At 42.1% G+C, this 19,105-nt stretch overlaps 1 protein-coding gene and 1 long non-coding RNA gene across 24 annotated transcripts in view; one reads left to right on the forward strand and one right to left on the reverse strand.

Moving 5' to 3' along the window:
* The window catches only part of TENM3 (teneurin transmembrane protein 3), a 1,282,904-nt gene that overhangs the window by 925,970 nt on the left and 337,829 nt on the right, over window positions 1-19,105 (forward strand). For 4 of the 23 annotated variants that reach the window (XM_045452486.1, XM_045452494.1, XM_045452503.1 and 1 more), the window contains exon 1: window positions 8,959-9,050. The exons of 14 other annotated variants lie outside the window; for them this stretch is intronic. Coding sequence is in view for 3 of the 9 variants with exons in the window: in XM_045452463.1 (XP_045308419.1) it covers window positions 8,923-9,050; window positions 9,536-9,561 (154 nt within the window). In the remaining 6 variants the exon portion in view is untranslated. Of the gene's footprint in view, window positions 1-8,273; window positions 8,368-8,907; window positions 9,051-9,266; window positions 9,459-9,535; window positions 9,653-19,105 lie in introns of those variants that run through there. 5 more of the 23 variants (XM_045452463.1, XM_045452522.1, XM_045452512.1 and 2 more) reach the window with 5 other exon arrangements.
* LOC123584908 lies at window positions 5,549-8,396 on the reverse strand. The gene is made up of 2 exons (XR_006705741.1): window positions 8,283-8,396; window positions 5,549-7,770 (listed from the first exon to the last, which is right to left on the reverse strand). It is a non-coding gene; the product is annotated as an uncharacterized LOC123584908 (long non-coding RNA).

Consider the following 19,105-nt stretch of genomic DNA (forward strand, 5'->3'; position numbering starts at 1 on the left):
ACCATCCTTCTGAAACCCTGCCAGAAATTCCTTGACAGTAAATTTTACCCAACATCCATACCAGAATACAAACAAAAAAGATACAGCTTATTCCACAAAGACTTGTACCTAACCGTGGGAGCCTTTCTACTTAACGCTGGCTGCTTCTATCATCCGCGCTAAAGCTATCTTAGACTGTAGTTAAAGTGACACAGTGATATATTGATCTAATGAGTAATATTATGAAATTAATTCTAAAATACTCGAACTCGTTCTGCCTTAATCTTTAAAATTCATTTGAATGATCACATTGTACAAACCTTTTGTTGAAAGTCTTGCAAAGGCCTTTGGCCAAAAATAACAGAGAGCTGTATTTTCATGGTGGTTTCTGTGTCAAAATCAAATTGCCTCCAAGGATGGGAGGCATTGAAACACCTGTGTAGTGTAATGTCAAAATCGTCACCTGGACACTTGCCTTACTAGTCAGGATGTTTTGTCTTACGAATACACCTTGCTTAGCATCAATTAAATAGATGTCTTTATTTTCCCTTTAATTACTCTAGACCTTTGGAACAACCTAACTCCCTTTGCACCGGTTTTCCAAAGAAAGAGACAGTCCCTGAAGCTTGCTGTCACTCAGAAGCTACAGCCCCCAAGACGAGATACACTACAACTAGAATTTTCCTTCCCTGACAGCCTCTGAGTCAACCTGGCTTTTACTTCATGCCTCCCTCCCGCTTTTTAGAAAATTCATTTCTCCCCCATGTGTATCTATCCCCCATGTGTATTCCCCTTAGGCTGCTGAAGCTACCCTAATAAGACACTAAGTAAGCACATTTGCTTTTTGCAGACTGAGAGAGACCTCATGTAGAAAGTTGCCTAAAAGAACCAGTATATTTTTCCCTACAGGGTTTTGTAAGTAATGGAAATACAGTTTTCTACACTAGGTTTAAAACTAGTCTTGCCCTGTGCGGATTCAAGAAGGCATCTCATGTGAAAATACCTAAGGTGTTTCAGGCGCATAATAGGCATTCAATAAATGTGAGTCCAGTTCAAATCTAAAAATTTGAGGAAAAACACTGGTTTGCAGACTGGCTGTCTCCATTTCCCCACCCTCTTGCTTTTAAATCTGACTTTCACCCCATTACTCTGCTAGACATTCTTCTCCTTTAGGCCACAAATTGCTTTCTTCCTGCCAAATTCAGGCATTTCACTTCAATCATCGTAAGTATTAATCTGTGACATGCAGCTTTGTTAACCATCACCCTCCACGGTCCCGACCTCAGTTCTTGAAACCTCTCCCCTGGGGCTTCTCTGTTGTGCTACACCCCCCGATTCTCTCCAATTTCCTAGACTTCGCTTTGCGTCTCCCTTGGGGCCTGAACTTCCTTGCCGTGCCCCCTGTATAGAGGTACCCACCCCCCCCCCCCCCGAGAGTCAGTTCCCTCAGCGCCTCTCGTCTTCTGCTCCCAGAAACACCAAAGTTGTGGGCTGGATTAGCAAACGCACATCATAGAACTTTGAAGAAATGAAATCCTTGTTTCAGTCTCTTCGCCTTCGCTCTGGCTCCTCGTAGGACTTGCTTCTCTCCCGGGGCCTAAACCTCTACACCTAGAGCTTGATAACCCAGTCAGTGTGGTTCTCAGCCCCACCCGCACCCCCACACCCTGGGAAGGAGCTTCAGAGAACAGCCAGTAGGATGATAAGAGAGATGAAAACTAGACCCATGAGTAACCAGTAAAATAGAATAAAAGCAATCGAGATTATTTAGCACGGCCACGAGGATCTTAAGGGGAGATTGACACACAGTCTGTCTTCACGAATATGAAGGACACTTAGTGAGAAAAATGGTGACCAGCTGCTCTGTGTCTACTGAAGCCTGGGCAAGAGCATTTGGGCGTAAATCGTGGCGTCAGAGATTTAGAGACTCTCAAAATAGAATTGATCACGGTCAACAATGTGAACTATTGTAATGTGTCACTTGAAATGGATGCGGCCTGGTAGGGCTTTAAAAAAAGAGAAGAACCAACAAACAAATAGGTGGTCTGTGTCTGGGGATCCGGAGGGTATGACCAAATTAGATCACATATTAAGTTTATGTCCAGTTTTAGGATCCCATGAATCTTAGAATGAAAAAGTATACATTTATAGTTTAAAAAATAGCAATCTCAAATTATCAATGGTGCTAGGTGCCATTAGGTCATAGTCTCTGCCCTCAAATATGTGGGTTAGGTTAGGCTGGGTTAGGTTAAGGTGTGTGTGTATGTGTGTGTGTGTGTGTGTGTAAAAGAGAGAAAGGGAGAGAGGGAGGGAGAGAGAGAGAGAGAGGGAGACAGAAAGAGGACTAAATAATTACAGAACAGTGTGATAAATACAAATGACAGACTTATTTTAATTAGCAAGCATTTTCTTCAATCTGGACTCTTTGCTTCCAGTTCAATCTACCCATCCCTAAACCAATATTTGTGTCTCTAGTGCAAGACATTTAGTAAGTGCTGGGGAATCAGCAAAGAAGTGGTCCCTGCCCTCATGTGTTTATGGTCTGGAAGGAGTTACAGATAGGTTGATAGGCAGCAGAACACAGTATGATGAATATTAGAAAAGGGTATTTGCAGAGTTCAATGGGAGCTCAAAAGCGGGGCTCTTAAACTATTGTTAGTGGGTCAGAAAAGACTAAATGGAAGAATGGACTGCGAAGCCAAGTCATGAACAAGCAGAAATTGGCCAGGTGAAAAGCAGGAGTATCAAGCATATACCTACATCTAAAACGACATATAAAAATATGTGCTTAGACATGATTTATGTTCACGAAATAGAAAAAAAAATCACTAAAAACGTGTTCCATGTGACTGTGTCATAAACCGTCCGAAAATAACAATTATTATCTAAATTTGTCAATAAAGACTTATTAAATAAACTGCAAAAAAGTTATCCTACTTCACAGGCAGTCTTTTGAAAGTGTTAATGCTACAAATTTTCAAGAGCGACTATAGACGTGTGTGTGCTTTCTCTGCTCTGTCCCCGGCATTAAGGATTTGACCTGGTGAATAGCTCCTTGCCTCTGTAGACAATTTCATACCTAATAACTTCAATGAGTAACCGATTCTTGGTGTCTGAACAGAGAAGACAAAGTATTTATAGTAATATATTTAATTTCAAAGGTATATTGCCTAGCTTTTTAACATTTAACTGGAAATGTGTTTGAAAACTAACACTAAAATATGAAAATATGGGTTGGGTGAATGGAATGATGGTTGGAAATCAAGAGTCAATAAAGACGGACAAAATTACTCTGTAATGAAAACAGTGCAATCATTGTTATTTACCACATTTCAGTTTCTTAAACATAGACTGTCAAAGAATACATTCAAAGGACCCCCACCCCCAAATATATCCTTATTTTCAAAACATAAAAATAGGTTGAACCCAGTACGTTGTCTAGCATGGACGAATACTGCCATCCCTGGGTGGGCTTAGGAATTAGTCTTTCTGCCTGAGACCTTGTATCCAACCTTCCAGGGGTGAATGGCACTCCCTCTCTCTTGGCCTCTCCTGTGGTCCCCCCATCATGGAGGTTTATTCATGGAATTAGGGTTCTATGCACTGGTCTACCACAGACTCCCTTCTAACATCGCCTTTGGGCACTTGGTGATGTGACTTGAGTCCTCAGCTCTAGCTCTATACCCAGTTCCTGGCATACGTACCCCCAGCTAACTCTTGCTGACCATCTGGATTTCTCTTGAAGCTCTGCCCTCTTGAACCCCTGTCTTGCTCTCACCACTAGAGAGGAATGATCTCCCTTCCTTACCCCCTTCCCTCCCGCTTGGATACTTGCCAGCACAGGGCTGAAGCTCGCTAAGCCTTTTGGATGCAGTGCATTGCTTGATTGCCCCCTGCAAAGAGTCCAGACCTCATCACACACTCCCAGATCTTGCTTCCTCCTCCTCCCTGCCTGCCCAGGCTGTGGAGGACCCAGCATGCTCCTGCCCAAGGTCACCTGAATTAGGACAAAAATAAGAACCACTTCTTTTGATACACAACAAACATGATTGGAGATCTAAAGAGAGAGTCTTAGGTCTTTATCACATAGTATTGGATTTCAGGAGGCATTAGTGGTTTTGGTGAAATAGCATCTTTACAAATAAAGAAGAAAACTTACCTTTCGGAAACGATTTTGGATGTGGGTCATTGCAGATAGTTATGAAATAAAAAAGCTGTATCGCGGGTGGATTGTTCTGTGGGTTAAATCAAAGAATCACCTAGGTATTATACTCTCCTTTTGGATTTACTCTTAGACATCTGTGAAAATTATGAATTGGACTTTATTATGAGCCTTTCTCTCAAACCTTTATTTCGGTTCCAGTATAAGTGATAATTGAACTCTATTGGGAAAAGGACCCAGAAATATGATTTTAAATACAGCTTTACGTTAGAACCCACATAGCTGGTGGAGACCTTCTTGCTACTGACAAAATTACCCTTTGCAAAACAGAAGATGAAATCTAAAACTGTATGCACAGCATGTAACAAAGTAATTGTACAATTATTATGTACCTGTTGATGTCAGTGCCCCTTAATTTAGGTGACATTGAGTGCCTCTGACATATTGGTAATTTAAGAAAGAAAAAGTTTACAAATAAATGTGTAATTTGTACCAAAGTCCATTTAGACAAACGAAATCCTAGCGTGACAGAAACATACTGACCTCTGCCACTCCCCAATCAGGAATGTTTGTTAACTATTTTCGTTCCACTGCAAGATTCCAGCTTGCGGAGACTACTAGCAATAGGGGCACTCCTGGTTACCCTAACTCCGGAGGTAACTTTAAAACACAGGGAATGGGGCCCCTGGGTGGCTCAGTCCGTTGAGTGTCCGATTTCCGCTCAGGTCATGATCTCGCGGTCCGTGAGTTCGAGCTCCGCGTCGGGCTCTGTGCTGACGGCTCAGAGCCTGGAGCCTGCTTCCGCTTCTGTGTCTCCCTCTCTCTCTGCCCTTTCCCTGCTCATGCTCTGTCTCTCTCTGTCTCTCAAAAATGAATAAACGTTAAAAAAAATTTAAAAATAAAATAAAATAAAACACAGGGAAAATCACATGCTATGTCTCTTCCCCCCCCCCCCCCCCGCCAAATCCACAATCAATCAATTTTGAACATGAAAAATCATGTTTTCAAATCTTTGGCGTGGCTTCTCCTGATGCATTGGATTTTGAAAGCAATCTGTCCTCCTGATACCAGTTTTAACCACTGAGTCAATGCTTTAGTGAAATGGTTTAAGCCTCAGGGCTGAATTTAAGCTCTGGTACTCTGTAACTATTTGGACCATTATTACTCTCTTTTAAGTTCTCGGGTCCTCATCTGTAAAATGGGATAACAATACAAGGGCTTAGAGACATAAAAAGGGCACGTGTCAAATGCTCAATAGAGTGACAGTCATAGGAAGCGCTCAGTGTCGCTTGTTATCAGACATCCCATGTTCAGTAGAGGTAAAAGGGTTTGATTTTGACTTTATATTAGCATCTCTGACAATATGATTTCAGTGCCTCATCATGACCAAAAAAGGTAATCACCTCAGTTTTGGTTAAACTCTGGGGTTGTTTTTTTTTTTTTTTTTCAAGGGTTGGGGCCTAAGTAGAAAGAGGTGAGAAGAAGTCTTAATATTAAAGCTAAGTTGGTGCCAGTTTGAAGTAACAGCTCATTCATGGGCTTTTTTTTTTTTTTTTAAATACAATTTGCTTTGATTTGGTTTGGTTCATGCATTTTTAAAAATCTTCCTTGTGGTGTGCAGTCATTAGGCTTTTATGCCTAAAGAACTGAATTCAGTTATAAGTAAAATTCATTTAATAGCGCAAGCATGATTCCATGTGGTTATTTATTCACAACATAAAATAGCCACATAATTCAACATATTTAATAGTGTCTGCTCGTAGAACTGTGGGGAATTCTGCAGATCTTAGACAAGAAATGCTTAAGTTATAAAAGGCAGTATCCATAATGCTAATTATTCCTGATATCATCAATATGGCAAACTATAGTAGATAGAAGTTTCATGTGGGCCTTATTCTGTGTCTCTATAGAACTCTGTATTAGACTCCTTTATTTCCAAGATGGCAGTGATTTAACGTATGGGTGGGAGTGGTCACAAAACTTGCCTTTTCTCGGGAAGACGTATGTGGAAACCATCCTTCCCTATTCAGCGATAGAAACTGTTTAAAACCACGTCTGTCCCTCCTCTTCCCCATGGGCTGCTGCCGCTGCTGCTCAGCTCTGTTCAAAGTAAGCCCTTGATTATTCTCAAGGGACACCGTCTTTGTGCAATTTGGAAATAATTAGTTTTGTGTCCAGAAAAGGTAGGACTAGATATACGCGTAGAATATTCCAATATAGTCCAGTATAAAAATTGACCTACCTGTATCTGATATTTATAAATGGGCATTGCTTAATTAGCATTTTAAATTGGAATTTTAATAAATGCTATCAATCAGTGACCGATTTACATAGCATTTATCTGGGGAGATGACGAGGCCAAATATCAATCTTCTTGAGATTCATCTTGGCCCATACAGGGATTTAAGATTTTAAAACCTTTCATTCCTCCCACTAGAGTGTTCCCCTTTGTGTCCTCTAATGTTCTTATTCAAATCCACATCTGCTAATTTGTGTCATCGAAAATCCAGGGGTACGTATCTGAAACGTGGACAAGACCCGCAGGTCCTGAAAAATTCCAGTTGTGCAGTGTTTTACCTATTTAATTGCTCTAAGAGTCCAATTGAACAGCCTCTTCAGATTCTGGCCTAAATAGTTATGTAGTGTTTATTGGCAATTACCTCAAGCAACACCCCCCCACACAAACACACACACACACACACACACACACACACACACACACACACACACACAGGAAGAGTCACACACATCACCCTGATCTGTGAAACGATCATGTTCAAAATATTATGACTTAGGAAGATATTTGCTTAAGAGCTCAGAAGTCTTTTGGAGCCCCACAAAATATCTATTGTTCTGTTTTTTGACCCAATTTTACTAAAGAGATTTGCAAAACTCTGAAATAACTTTGAAATTTAGGCTGTGTCAAAGACATGTTTAAACAATTTCTAGGGGACCTTACCAACGTCCTAATGAAAGGGTGAACATGTTGATCACTCAGGGAAGAAGAGACATGATGGTTGTGATAATCATGTTGTAATAGAATGTTTGTGAGTCACGATTTTAGAGGAGCCATCATGCCTGAAAGAAAAGAACCCTATGGGGTAGAGACTTAAGCGTTGAGTAACACCAGACATTTCCATGTACGATGATGAATGTGTTAGATGGTAATGAAAACAGAGAAGGAAAAGTATCCACCAAGAGGTTGATGAGCTGTGCTCCCCTTACCATATGTAGCATTAGATGTAAAAAGTGACAAAAGTCAAGGTAAAAGGAGTATGCTACAGAGGAAAAAGAAATTACTGTTTTTGAATCACAGATGGAGGTGAGAATACATTCTTTACTGGATCTTACTGATAAATGGAGCACACTCACCCTTTCTTAAAGTATTAATTTTTTGGCTTAAGTCTGTATTTAGACGGCAGTTCGTTCCAATGTGGACTGACAGCTAATCATATAAAGATGTGCTGATTGATGTCCATATCGTAACGTCTGCTTCTTGTTTTCTGTTTCTTCATAAAAATACGGAGGGGTCTTGAGGAATTGGAAGAAAACACGGGTAAATCCCAAAACTCACTAACACATTCAATTCTCAGTTTAATGGAGGAAGAAGCTGAGGGGGATGGAATGTTCTAGAAAAAAAAAAAAAAGACAAATTAAAGGAAGGAGGGACGTTGGACTGGAGGCAATACAAAGATAGTGACAAGAGTGGATCTGGAGGGGGAGGGAGGCAATTTTTAAATAAAAATGGAAGGGCCGCAATACTGAAGCATGTTTTATTTTAAAAGTCAAGCTAGTTGGAACACCACGTTAGCTAGTCCAGATCAGGGTTGTCCAGCCGTGGCACATCATTCAGAGTTCGCTCAGACCCCGTGAGCACACGCCGCCAGCCCCGGGGACCCTCCTCCCTCCCCGGGGTGCGGGCCCGGCTCTCCCCTAGGCGGTCGCCGGGGTCCGAGACCGCGGGCGCACGAGGGGGGCGCGGCGCAGCCCCCGGCCGACCTCAGCGGGCGAGTCTCGGCGGCGCAGCCCCGGGGCCCGCGGGGGGGCCGAGCCGGTCCCCGCCGCGTCCCCCCGCGTCCCCCCGCCGGCGCTGTGGACTCCAGGCCCGGTGCCCGGCCCCTCCCGCCTCCGAGGCACCCACCTTTCCCGAGCAGCGCGTCCAGCGAGCTGGAGCACTGAGTTTCGCTGAGGCCGGGGGAGTGCGGCCACCGCTCTCTTTGGATTAAGTAAACAGCTCGGCTGGGGGATGCATGAATGGTGGCGGATCGGGGGTCGGGATTCATTCACGCGCCGGGGGAATGAGGTCCTTTTGTGAGCACAGCAAAGTAGTGCTTCTGGAAGAAAGCTGTTTGGCAAAATCTACAGCCACCCGAAAAACCACATTAGAGAATATCGATGTTTTATGGGCTGCCGGCGTGTGTGCGTGCGTGTGCGTGTGTGTGTTGGTGGAGTACCCCCTATCAGGTCTTTATAGCACGCCTGTAACCAGTTTTTGGTGCAGTTTTCACACTCTTCGTTTGGGGCATGGCTGTTAAAATGCCCCGGCGTGTGTGTGCGTGTGCGTGCATGCGTGTGTGTGTGTGTGCGCGCGCGTGTGTGTGGAAGGAAGGGTCGGAAGGCGGCGGCCGGGCCGCGGCGGCGGGGCGCAGGGCTGGCGGGGCGGCGGCGGCGGCGGCGGCGGCGGCGGCGGCGGCGGCGGCGGCCCGGCCCGGCGCGAAGGGGTTAAGAGCCGCCGCCGCCCCCTCCGCGGCCGGGTGTAAACAGAGGAGCCTCAGCCTATCATGTCTGGCTGCCGCTCGCAGCCGGAGCCCCGAGCCCGGCGCTGTAACATGATACGCTCCAGACCGAGGCAACTTGGCAGCGCCGGGCTCGGCTCCGCACGGCCACAGCGAGGGCGCGCCGCGGCAAGGTGGGTGAGCGGCGGAGGCGGCGGAGGCGGCGGAGGCAGCCGGGGCCTGGGCGGCCGGGCGGCGCGCGGGCTCCTCGCGCGGGCTTCTCGCGCGGCTCCCGGCGCGGCTCTCGGCGGGGCTGCTCGCGCGGCTCTACCCGCGGCGGGGTCGCTCGCGCGCTCGGCCGCGCTCGGCCGCGCTCGGGGACGGCGGGGACGGCGGCGGCGGCGGCGGCGGCGGCGGCCCCGCTTCTCTCCCCGGTGGTGTCGGAATGGGAGGCGGCTCCGCGCGGGTTAGAATCGCCGCAGAGGCAACATTAGCATCTGAAACGAGGTGGCTCTTTAACCCCTGAGGGACCAAATTTGGGGGTTTAGAGGAGGCGAAGGCTGAACTTTCTGGATTCCTCCTCGTCCCTCGGAGTGGTGCAGGTAGCCGCGGGGAGAACGGAGTCTTTTGTTCCCGGTATTTTTTATTAGGTGGATTTTTTTTTTTAATTTTTTTAAAGGGTAGTATACAGTCCTGATCCACGAGGTAAAGCTGTCGTTTCTCCTGCATTCGGTGACTTTTGCGATGCCGTCTTGTTGGAGTCGTTGGGAGCAAATCTTAGCAGTCGTGATTTTGGGTAATTTATGGCTTGGATGTGTTTTAAAATCTGCATTGAGCTTAGATTAATCAGCCCTTTGCTTCCATTAACTAAAAGCCATCATACTGATTGCTTAATGGGGAAAGAGGTACAAAATAATCGTGCTAATTAAAAGAGCGGTTTTTCTCATGCGAAACACTTCGTGTGTGATTTTTGCCAGGAGAGGGTTTTGTACAGCCGAGTCTCTAAAAGAAATCCAACTTTGCCGTTGTGTTTCCATGCAGGTTGCTCCTGGAAGAATAGTTGGGGGCCGGCTGGGGGAAACGTGTGCACTGTCTAGTAAAGTAGAAAGCTTTCTACCATTGATGTGCGTATTGCCAGAGAATAAAACAAAGATCTGTGGCATCTCTCAGAATGAGAGATGAGAAGTCACATTCCCTGCCTTTCCTGTGCTGGCGTCTCTATCTCTCTGGAATATCTCAGATATGATATGTTAAGAGTCTATGTGCCTGTGTCACAAAGTCATTCTGTCTTCTGAAAGCCTAATATAATCAAATTCAGTGCCTTAAGATGGTGTAGTTGAAGATTTGATCCCTTTCCACTGAAGTGGAAATACTTTCAGTAATTGAAAGCAGATTCACGTCTGGAGTTGTACAAGCCAAGGTTTTCCTTTTTAAAATAAACCTTTTGTTCTCTGGTTTTAAATGTTTCAGAGCTTCATGCAGAGACCTCTCTGTGCTAATTGTTAAAGTAGTCTTGAAGAAAGGGTTGAAAATATCCAGAGAAGGCATTTTAGAAATACAGCTAACTTAGCGAGCCTCTCTCAGTAGAAGAATATTCTAGTGCAGCATATACTGTCTGTGGCCCACATTTTTTTTTTCCCCCAGCAGATTCCCTGGCGTTAAAATGCAGCTGTACTGGTTCAAAGCCCCCAAAGCCTAAGCGGTGTCCATCTGTCTTAAGAGGTTAAAAAACTTGTGAAATTTGGGTGTGACTCATTTTATACTGTGATCTACACAGTTGGGTGATAAATTGGAAATCAAGTATAAACTATGTTTAATTTAATGAGATGCTGGTTCTATATGAACCGATGAACTGAAACTTGCCCCAGAAATGTGATTTCAGGTTGTTAACCTGGTGTCTTTCTCCTCTTTGGAGGCTAAGCGTTAAAAGCTTTAAAGAATTGGCCATTAAGGACTGAAATTAGGGTACATTCCAGACAAAGAGGGAATCACTTGATCTCTTATTAGCCGCCAAGATAGAGAATGCCGTTATGGAAGAGTGTCACCTTCTTCGGCACATGGGATCTAAAGTGAATTGTGTGGTTAGGAGGGAAAAGTTAGAAGAGTTGTACACTGAACAAGGATAAGTGAGAGATCAGAGAGCTAAGGGAAAGGGAGTGTTCCAAATATTTTTAATTACTAGTTTCTTAAACCTGTTGTGCTAATTACTGATGAGATGCGAACGGATGGGTTTACAGAGGATAACATGGCAGTTCGATTCCTTGAGAACTGGTTGGTAGCTTTTGATTTTACCTTGCTTCCTTGGCTTCCTCCTAGTTGATCCCCCGAACACATTAACATAAACACGAAGTGAGTAACCTGGTTATGATTTAAAAGGCTGTTCGTGTTCACATCTCTCAGGTAAAAGTCCTCTTTCCTAAAACCGGTGTTTGAAACACGGTGCAAGTCTTTGAGTACCAAATAAAATCGTCCCACACGTTGGCCATTGGACGGGTCGCATCACGTTTCTTAGATACAGCGGCCTAATGTGCGGCATAAAAGAATTTAATTCTTCTCAAAGACTTAGAAAAAGAAAAGTGACTTAACGTGCACCCTTCCAGATGTCTGAATACTGATTTTCAGTGTAAGATCCTTGTCTAAACACTTAAGCTAACCTTCTTTGTGACTTGTATTTACTATTAGTTTTTATGTCCTTATTATTATTATTATTATTTTTTTTTTTTTTTTTTACTTGGAAAGGGGATTCACAGGATCTTCTGTCATCTCAAATAATACATCCAATTAATCACGGGACTCCTGTCTTTCATAATGTAGGAAAGTGCAAAGGAGGCACTGTCTAAAATACAGTGATCTTGATAATTAATGCCATAAAATAGATTAAAATGCTGTATCCCAGGTATTCATTTCCTTAAAAGGGCCACCAGAACAGCGTTGCTAAGCACCCGTCACTACTGCAAGTAACAGAAAATGACCCAAATTAAAGAACCTGTTCTGAGCTGTATTCTTGCATTTTCTAAAGTGCATTTCAAAAGGTTTAACAAGACTCATTCAATTAGTGGAGAAAAAAAGATCTATTTTCAGCTCTGATCAGCAATTAAGAGATCGGGCTTTGGAGCATCAGTCTCTTTATGCTTATAATTTATTTTGTTTTCTGGACTTTGACGAAACAATTGTGAATGAAGATTTTTTACAAACCACCTCTCTAACAATCTAAATGCAGAAGCCAAGTATAGGATGTTATATTTGTTTTAAGTCTTTATCTAAAGGAGTAATTTTTGTTAACTTCTCCTCATATTAAAAAAGTTTACATTTTACCCTGACGTGGTATATCACTGCTTAACTATAGACTTCTTAACTCTTTGTGCGAATATAGGTATGCATAGATGCACATCTCCATTCCAGCCATGCTTTGACCTCCTAGCTTATCCTGGATGTGAGTGCTTTAGCGCCAAACTTTCGAGAAATAGGATATGCTTCCTAACTTAAGGATGTTTGGGTGTTGTGAATTTGGTACCATGAAGGAGATAGAGTGATATGTCTCAGTGCGAAAGTAAGTGATTACGGGATTATGGGCAGTAGTTTTTCGTTTTTTGTTTTTTGGGTTTTGTTTTTGTTTTTGTTTTTGTTTTTGTTTTTTTTTTTTACCCTAACGTGAGTTGTACCCTTCTGGGTTAGATCAGAACTTCTCCATAGTTTTGGCTACAAACCCTTCACAACTGTGACCGTGTTTAAAGAGCTAGATCTTCCAGTGACCTGGTTTTTTAGCTACACCAGCAACAGACACAAACACAAGGGGTGAAACTTGCAGGCAGAGAGGGAAGAATGTAAAGATGAGGAGGTCAGAGAATAAGAGAGAGGAGCAGGGGGCTTCCCAGAGTTTTAGATGAGGATTACCAGCAAGATTTTGCTGCATCACGTTGATCTGGAAAAGTCTAAAGCATATAAATATAGATGTTAAGTTCTCGATCCTAAGTGCTGTTTTGGCTGTAATCGTATACGAAGTGATTCTATATCCTCAAATAGTGACTATTTTGGAGCCAAGAGTAACACTTCATTTTTTCTTTAAATAGGTATTTTACATTAGAAATTCTTTATATTTACATGTATCGGATTGCTTGACGTTACAGATTTCTCTAGCAATAGAGGATACGGAATACATTAATAGGACTTTTCATGACAGTTTTGCCTAAAATAAAAGGTCATTGTGATACACAATTACGTCTAAGATTTTTTTAACCTGTGTGCATTTAGATATTCGGAATGTGCTGTTTTTTGACATGTGGAAAAATTTTTCCCCATAGAGAATAATAATTTGATGTGTAGCAGTTATTTGATTATATATTGTTTTACAAGGTTTGACATGGTATATATTTTAATACTTAAGAAACCCGTTGCTTTAAAATTTATGTGTTGATTTTCGCTACAAACCTGCCTGTTCGGTTACGAATCCTATGTGTTTAAGTTTTGAAATACGTACTCTTAAATCTTTACTACAATGGGGAGAGAACAACTACTTCTTTGGTATCCCAGAAATAGTTTATGGTACACGTATTACTGGCAATAAATTCATTTCACGGGGGAAGAATAAAACTAGAGAAGTACACACAGATATTTGAGGGAGTATCACATCTAAACAATAGTAAGATTTGGGAAACCACGTGCTATAGTATTTAAAAGAAAAAGAGTTTCCCTCTTAAGAGTTATTTCCCTCTCTTCACATTAAATGCCGTTTCACATAAACATCTTGTCTTACACATTTACAAAGCAGAATGGATTATAAAGCCTACCGAAATGACTAATACAGAACTAATGTGGAAAAACACTTCACTTTTTTCTATTTATGTTTGTATATGGGTCACCGTAAACGTTTTTAAATTAAAAGGATGTGTGGGAGTTTTCATGAAATTTTTCATGTTCGTTTCTGCACAGTACCTTTTCTCCATTGTCTTAAACTATATCCGGCAGGCAGAGAGAGAACCTGCTATCTGGAGACCTGTGAAATGTGGCCTGGAACTCTTTTTATGCTTTTTCTCTTAAATAAAACAGAATTACCGTATATAACAAGTTTAACGTTGTTAACCTTTTATAATTATTTAACCATTATTTCATTTTACCTCCTGCTTAAAAGTTGTACATTAGTGGACTAGACACCTGGCTGTGCTCTTAAAAGTTTATTTGTCTTTCAATTCCTGTGATAGTAGGGGGCAGTACATCTCCTTAATTATCTTTGTTCAGGGAAATGCTGAAAGGCCAGAGTAGTTAAACAAGGCCATTTGGATTTGTGAGGTCGAAGTCAGATGCAAGGAAAGTGGTTAAATGCATTATCATCTTATTGAGCCCAGGATCAGTAAAGTGACCTTGATGGAGGTGGAGAAAACCATTTGGCTATTTTATGATAGCCACCTTGTTTGTTCTAGCCCTGACAGATTTTCTTCTTCCTCTGTCTCATATTTCCTTTTTGTTTTGTTTTGTTTTCAAATATTATTTCCTGTGATTGTAGATTACCAGTGAAGGTGAAGGTTAAAATCAGTTTTCTTTTTAATGACAGTACATTTTCCTCCAGAAGTCTATTTCATGCATCCACAGAGCTGAAGATATTCCTTCATTAAAAATTAAGGGGACCAGGCCGACTGACCATTCTGTATTTGCTTTTAAGGATCTTTTAATGACGATGATTAGTCTCTTCGCAAAGTAGCTGCTTTTCCTGCTACTTTTGAAATGGTTTTTGAGCTATTAAGAGGAGAGCCTTGCCAACCTCAATTTTAGCATTGGGAATAATGGGAATGATGTTTGTTTTTACAAGTGCCTAAGCGTGTTCACTTGAAGCTTGTTCACGTGTTGGTAGTTCGGTGGCCGCTGTTCTGGACTCCTCGCTTTGCTGAAAAAAGTTAACACAAAACCAAAAGGTTTATAGTTTCTATAGTTTCTGTTTCTTAACTTTGTGGTCAGTATTTCCTTGGTGAGGTATTTCGTATCGACTCCATTCAAATGAAATTCTTGCTTAAATATTTGAACAGTATTCAGTAATAGGAAGAGTTTTCTTAAACATGGTGCAAGATGTAGCCTTTTTGGAAACTCCAGTTAGAGCAGTTAAGTGCTGCATACGAGATTTTTGTTTTCCTAGGCCAAGCTGTCAGACGTAACTGGTGGGGGTTTAACTGATGCTTTACTTTTTCCTGAATCCTTTTTTCTTAACATTTAACCAGAACGAAGTACAGATCTTATCGTAGAAAGAAAGAATTGGCCAAGTATCAAAATACCTAGAATACGATTTCAAACTTTATCAGAGATTATCGCCTTATCATCTTGCTATGAATTATGGAACACTAAAATCTAAGGAACTCAGAATCGCCACGAAGAGTTATGACAGGAGGGTCAGATTTATTGATCGCAAGGGATTTAGTACTTTAAGGACTTTTTATTTTAAAAACTAACATACTGAATGGAAATATGTTTAAGAGGAATTATAAACCACCCCCCCCCCCCCGACTCTTCCCACTCTCACGGCCTGCGTTCAGGCTCTTTTCATCTCATCTTTAGATTCTTTTGTTAGCCCTTTCTACCTGGTCTCCTTGCCTCCGTCTGTCTCTTGCTGAATCCAGCTTCTGAACTATCGCCGTGATTGTCATTCGGCATCGTGATTCTGACCGTGGCACATCCCTGCGTAACATCTTCATGAGGTCTTTTGGATCAAGTCCAAATTCTTTATATGTCTTATCAGACTTTTCACAATCCCACCTTTACCTCCATTTCTCTTTTCCGCCCATTCCTTTCCACCCAGGCACCCATGCTTCAACACGTTCCTTTAGTGCTCGTTCGGCCATCTCTTACCCTGTCACAAATCTTTCACGAGTCAGCTTCTGCGGCATTTCGTGTCTGAGGCCTGAACAGATCGCGTCCGGCAAAGCTAGCTACTGCATAGTGCCTGGTCCGTGTTTCTGTTCCAACACTTAACACAGGGTACTGCAGTCGTGTGTTTACAGTTCTCTCTCCCCCACTAGGGGGACAAGTTCCTTCGGGTCACAGCTGTGTCTTACTCATCTGTGGGTGCCGGTACAAACTATAAGTCTGAGAAAACAGTAGTTACTCAATAAATGTTTGTTGAGTGCTTATCGAACAAAGTATATTAATGATAATTTAGCTTCCTGGTAATGGACGATCATCCTTATGAACTCTGTTACAATATAATCATTTACCCAGGAGCTGTTGTAAGTATTCCCAGTCTGAGGCTCAGGTCATGATCTCACGGTTCATGGGTTTGAGCCCTGCATTGGGGCTCAGAGCCTGGAGCCTGCCTCGGATTCTGTGTCTCCCTCTCTCTCTGCTCCTTCCCCACTCACGCTCTCTCTCTCTCTGACTCTCAAAACTAAATAAATGTTAAAAATTTTTTTTTTAAATATTACTATTATGTATCATTTTGGGGTCCTTACTACGCAAAATGTTTTATACATGCCCTCTCATTTTATTCTCACAACATCCCTTTTAGAAGGGATTTCTCCCTTTTACTGATGGGGAAACTGTTAGAGAAGTTAAGTAAATTCAAGGTGACACAGGCCTTAAATGGTAGAACAACGATCTGAACATAGTATTGTGTGATTTCAGACCTGTTCCAGATTTTACATTCCTTCTTGTAAGAATTTTTAACTACGTGTGCAGCTCAAGCGGAGGTATAATTTTTAAGATACATTTTTCATTTTCCTCTCTCGTCATGCTGTCTTTCACTTCTTATTCCTCTGTCATTAAACAGCCAAAGCTATTTTTGTTGTTATTATAATTTTTGCATAAAAAGGGAATAGAAGCTTATGAACAAAGACTATTCTCACAGCTACTTCTGTGAATTTTGGCCCTTTTGGTTTATTACCTTCATTTCTTTGCATTTCTGGTCAGGTGAGATTTTGGGGTAAGTGGGGTCCCAACTAGTGTTAAGTGTTTAGGTGAAGCAAAACGTTCATTTCCACAATTAAGGACATTTAAAAGGAGCCAATAGTTCATTGAATCAGAACACTAAATTTGAATAAGAAAAAAATGCTAGCATTGCATTGGCAAACATCATACTTAAGGAGACTTTTCCGGGTGACTGATGTAGGGAAGACTTTCTTTAATGTGACCATTTGGAGGAACAACCAGCAGCCCTTCAGAGTTTTTCTTACCAGAGGGCTAATCGATGTGGAAGGTTGGAAAAGAAACCCCAGCTTTCTCCTCTCCTGCCCCATCTTCATCGACGTTAGGAGCAAAAACAGCCCACAAAGTTGTAAAAAACAGTTTTTCTAACGTCTGTGAAAGCGAGTAGGAGTAGAAATTTTCAGACCTGAAGAGACGCCTGAGATCACCTCGTCCAGACCACAGGTCGTGTGAAACGGGAAAGCGAGGCCTGAGAATAGCCAGCGTTTATTGTTAGCGTTTCCTAAGCGCTCAACCCTCTGTACAGATACTTCATCTCACCTTCAGAGCAACTCATGGACTTAAATACTCTTATAATCTCCATCTTCACGACGTGGACATGGAGGCAGAGAACCGTTAAGTAAGTTGCTGGTTAGAGGGAAAGCACACACCTGAGACGCGCTCCCGCCTCCCTTGGGAATGACCTTGAGACACTACGTCCCTCCCTTGGGAAGTGACCTGGGCCCAGGGCCTCTGACCTCCTGTCTGCTTTTTGCCTTGGCAACAATTATTACGGGATGGTAAAGGACCACATGTGTTGCAGGACGTTTATGAAGGAAATATTCTGCCTCCCTATTTTATAGATGAGAAAATTGAGGCTTCAAGAGATTAAGTGATTTGCGTTAAGGCTTATTCATTTACTGAAGGACAAAGGCGGGTGGGTCCTAATGTGGAAGTTCTAGCCTTCATTACTGAATTCTGCCTCCAGGTTAAGTTAAATTAGGTTTTGTTTCAACTGTAGTCCTCACGTCGCTTTACATGTAAGTTCTCTTTACTGTCGTAGAGTAGAAATGTGCCTGTACGCAGCCTTTCGTAAACGTTGGGATCATTGAATGTTGCAGATATTTCCATTTGTTCAAGGCGAAGCATTTATCAACAAGTACTTACTGAGGGAATATGTGTTTAGTATTGTACTCTGCTTTTAATACTATTTAGATTTTTTTTTTTTAGTGAACCATAATCATAAATGATCATCTATGTTATGGCTAATGTCCACTCCCTGATTAATATCCGGCAATGATTAGCATCATTGATTAGAAAATTAGTAGATTATGCCTTTATTGACACTTCTATTCCCTATTTAATGGTTTGTGTATGTAATTGATAGCGAATGCCTTCATTGTTAAAGGCTATTAACACATCAAAATGGTATTTATTGAACCTGGCAAAATGATAAATTATATTTGTGTTTAGTCCTTTGCGCCCAAGGCTAATCTATTGGTGGTCTTGTTTTTTTTCTAGTTTTGGCCTGCTAAGAACCTCTGCTTGGGAGCCAAACAAATTAGCACTTTATTATCTGCTTGTGTGACTTTAGAAAAGTTGCCGGAGTCTGAATTGTTCTTGTAAAAGGAGGTAAACCAGACCATTGGCTTCAAATGATACGGATTCTAGTAGAGGTTCTGTTAAACTTCTTCAGCAGATTCAAAATTATTGGGGGGAAAAATCAAACTTAAAATGGTAAGAAAGCATTATGCATGGATAAAATAGATCCTAAGTTTGTACATTTTGTATTACAGGGTTAGCTTCTTTTTATGTACACGGCCTGCTTCTCCTGTGCATCTGTTTGCATTTTTTTGTGAAGGTGTCATGGGTTAGGGAATCTGGGGCTCTCTGCTGGCTTTTGTGTTAATTCAGCTTGCCTAAGGAGTCGGAAGAGAAGGCGTTCCCTGCGGAGGAAATCTGCTCGCCAGCCTCCAGGGAAGTGGCTAACTGTGGGGCCGCGTTTGCTTGCGAATTTGGTGGTTAGTTGGTTGTAAGGGCTTCTGAAAGTGAAGGTGGCTGTCCTTGCTGCAAATAGATTGTTACTGCTTTCATGTTCCATCATAGCGCCTTAACCAAACTTCTTTGAAACTGCTGTTTTGAAATTGAGTTTATTTGCAACACACAGACAAGACTAGTTCTTGTTCTATAGTATGGGCATGTCTCGTTTCGATCAAATACCAATGTAGCTCATTTGATTGTTCACTTTCTTCCCAGGCTTGACTAACCAACACTGGGCTGTTTCAGAAAATTAGATCTGTATTCAGAGGGTATTTACCACAGTTAAATATATGCTGTGAGTCCTTCCCGAAAGAGAAAAATAGGGGAT

The sequence above is a fragment of the Leopardus geoffroyi genome, chromosome B1 (assembly GCF_018350155.1).
Source record: "Leopardus geoffroyi isolate Oge1 chromosome B1, O.geoffroyi_Oge1_pat1.0, whole genome shotgun sequence".
NCBI classification, from domain to species: Eukaryota; Metazoa; Chordata; class Mammalia; order Carnivora; family Felidae; genus Leopardus; species Leopardus geoffroyi.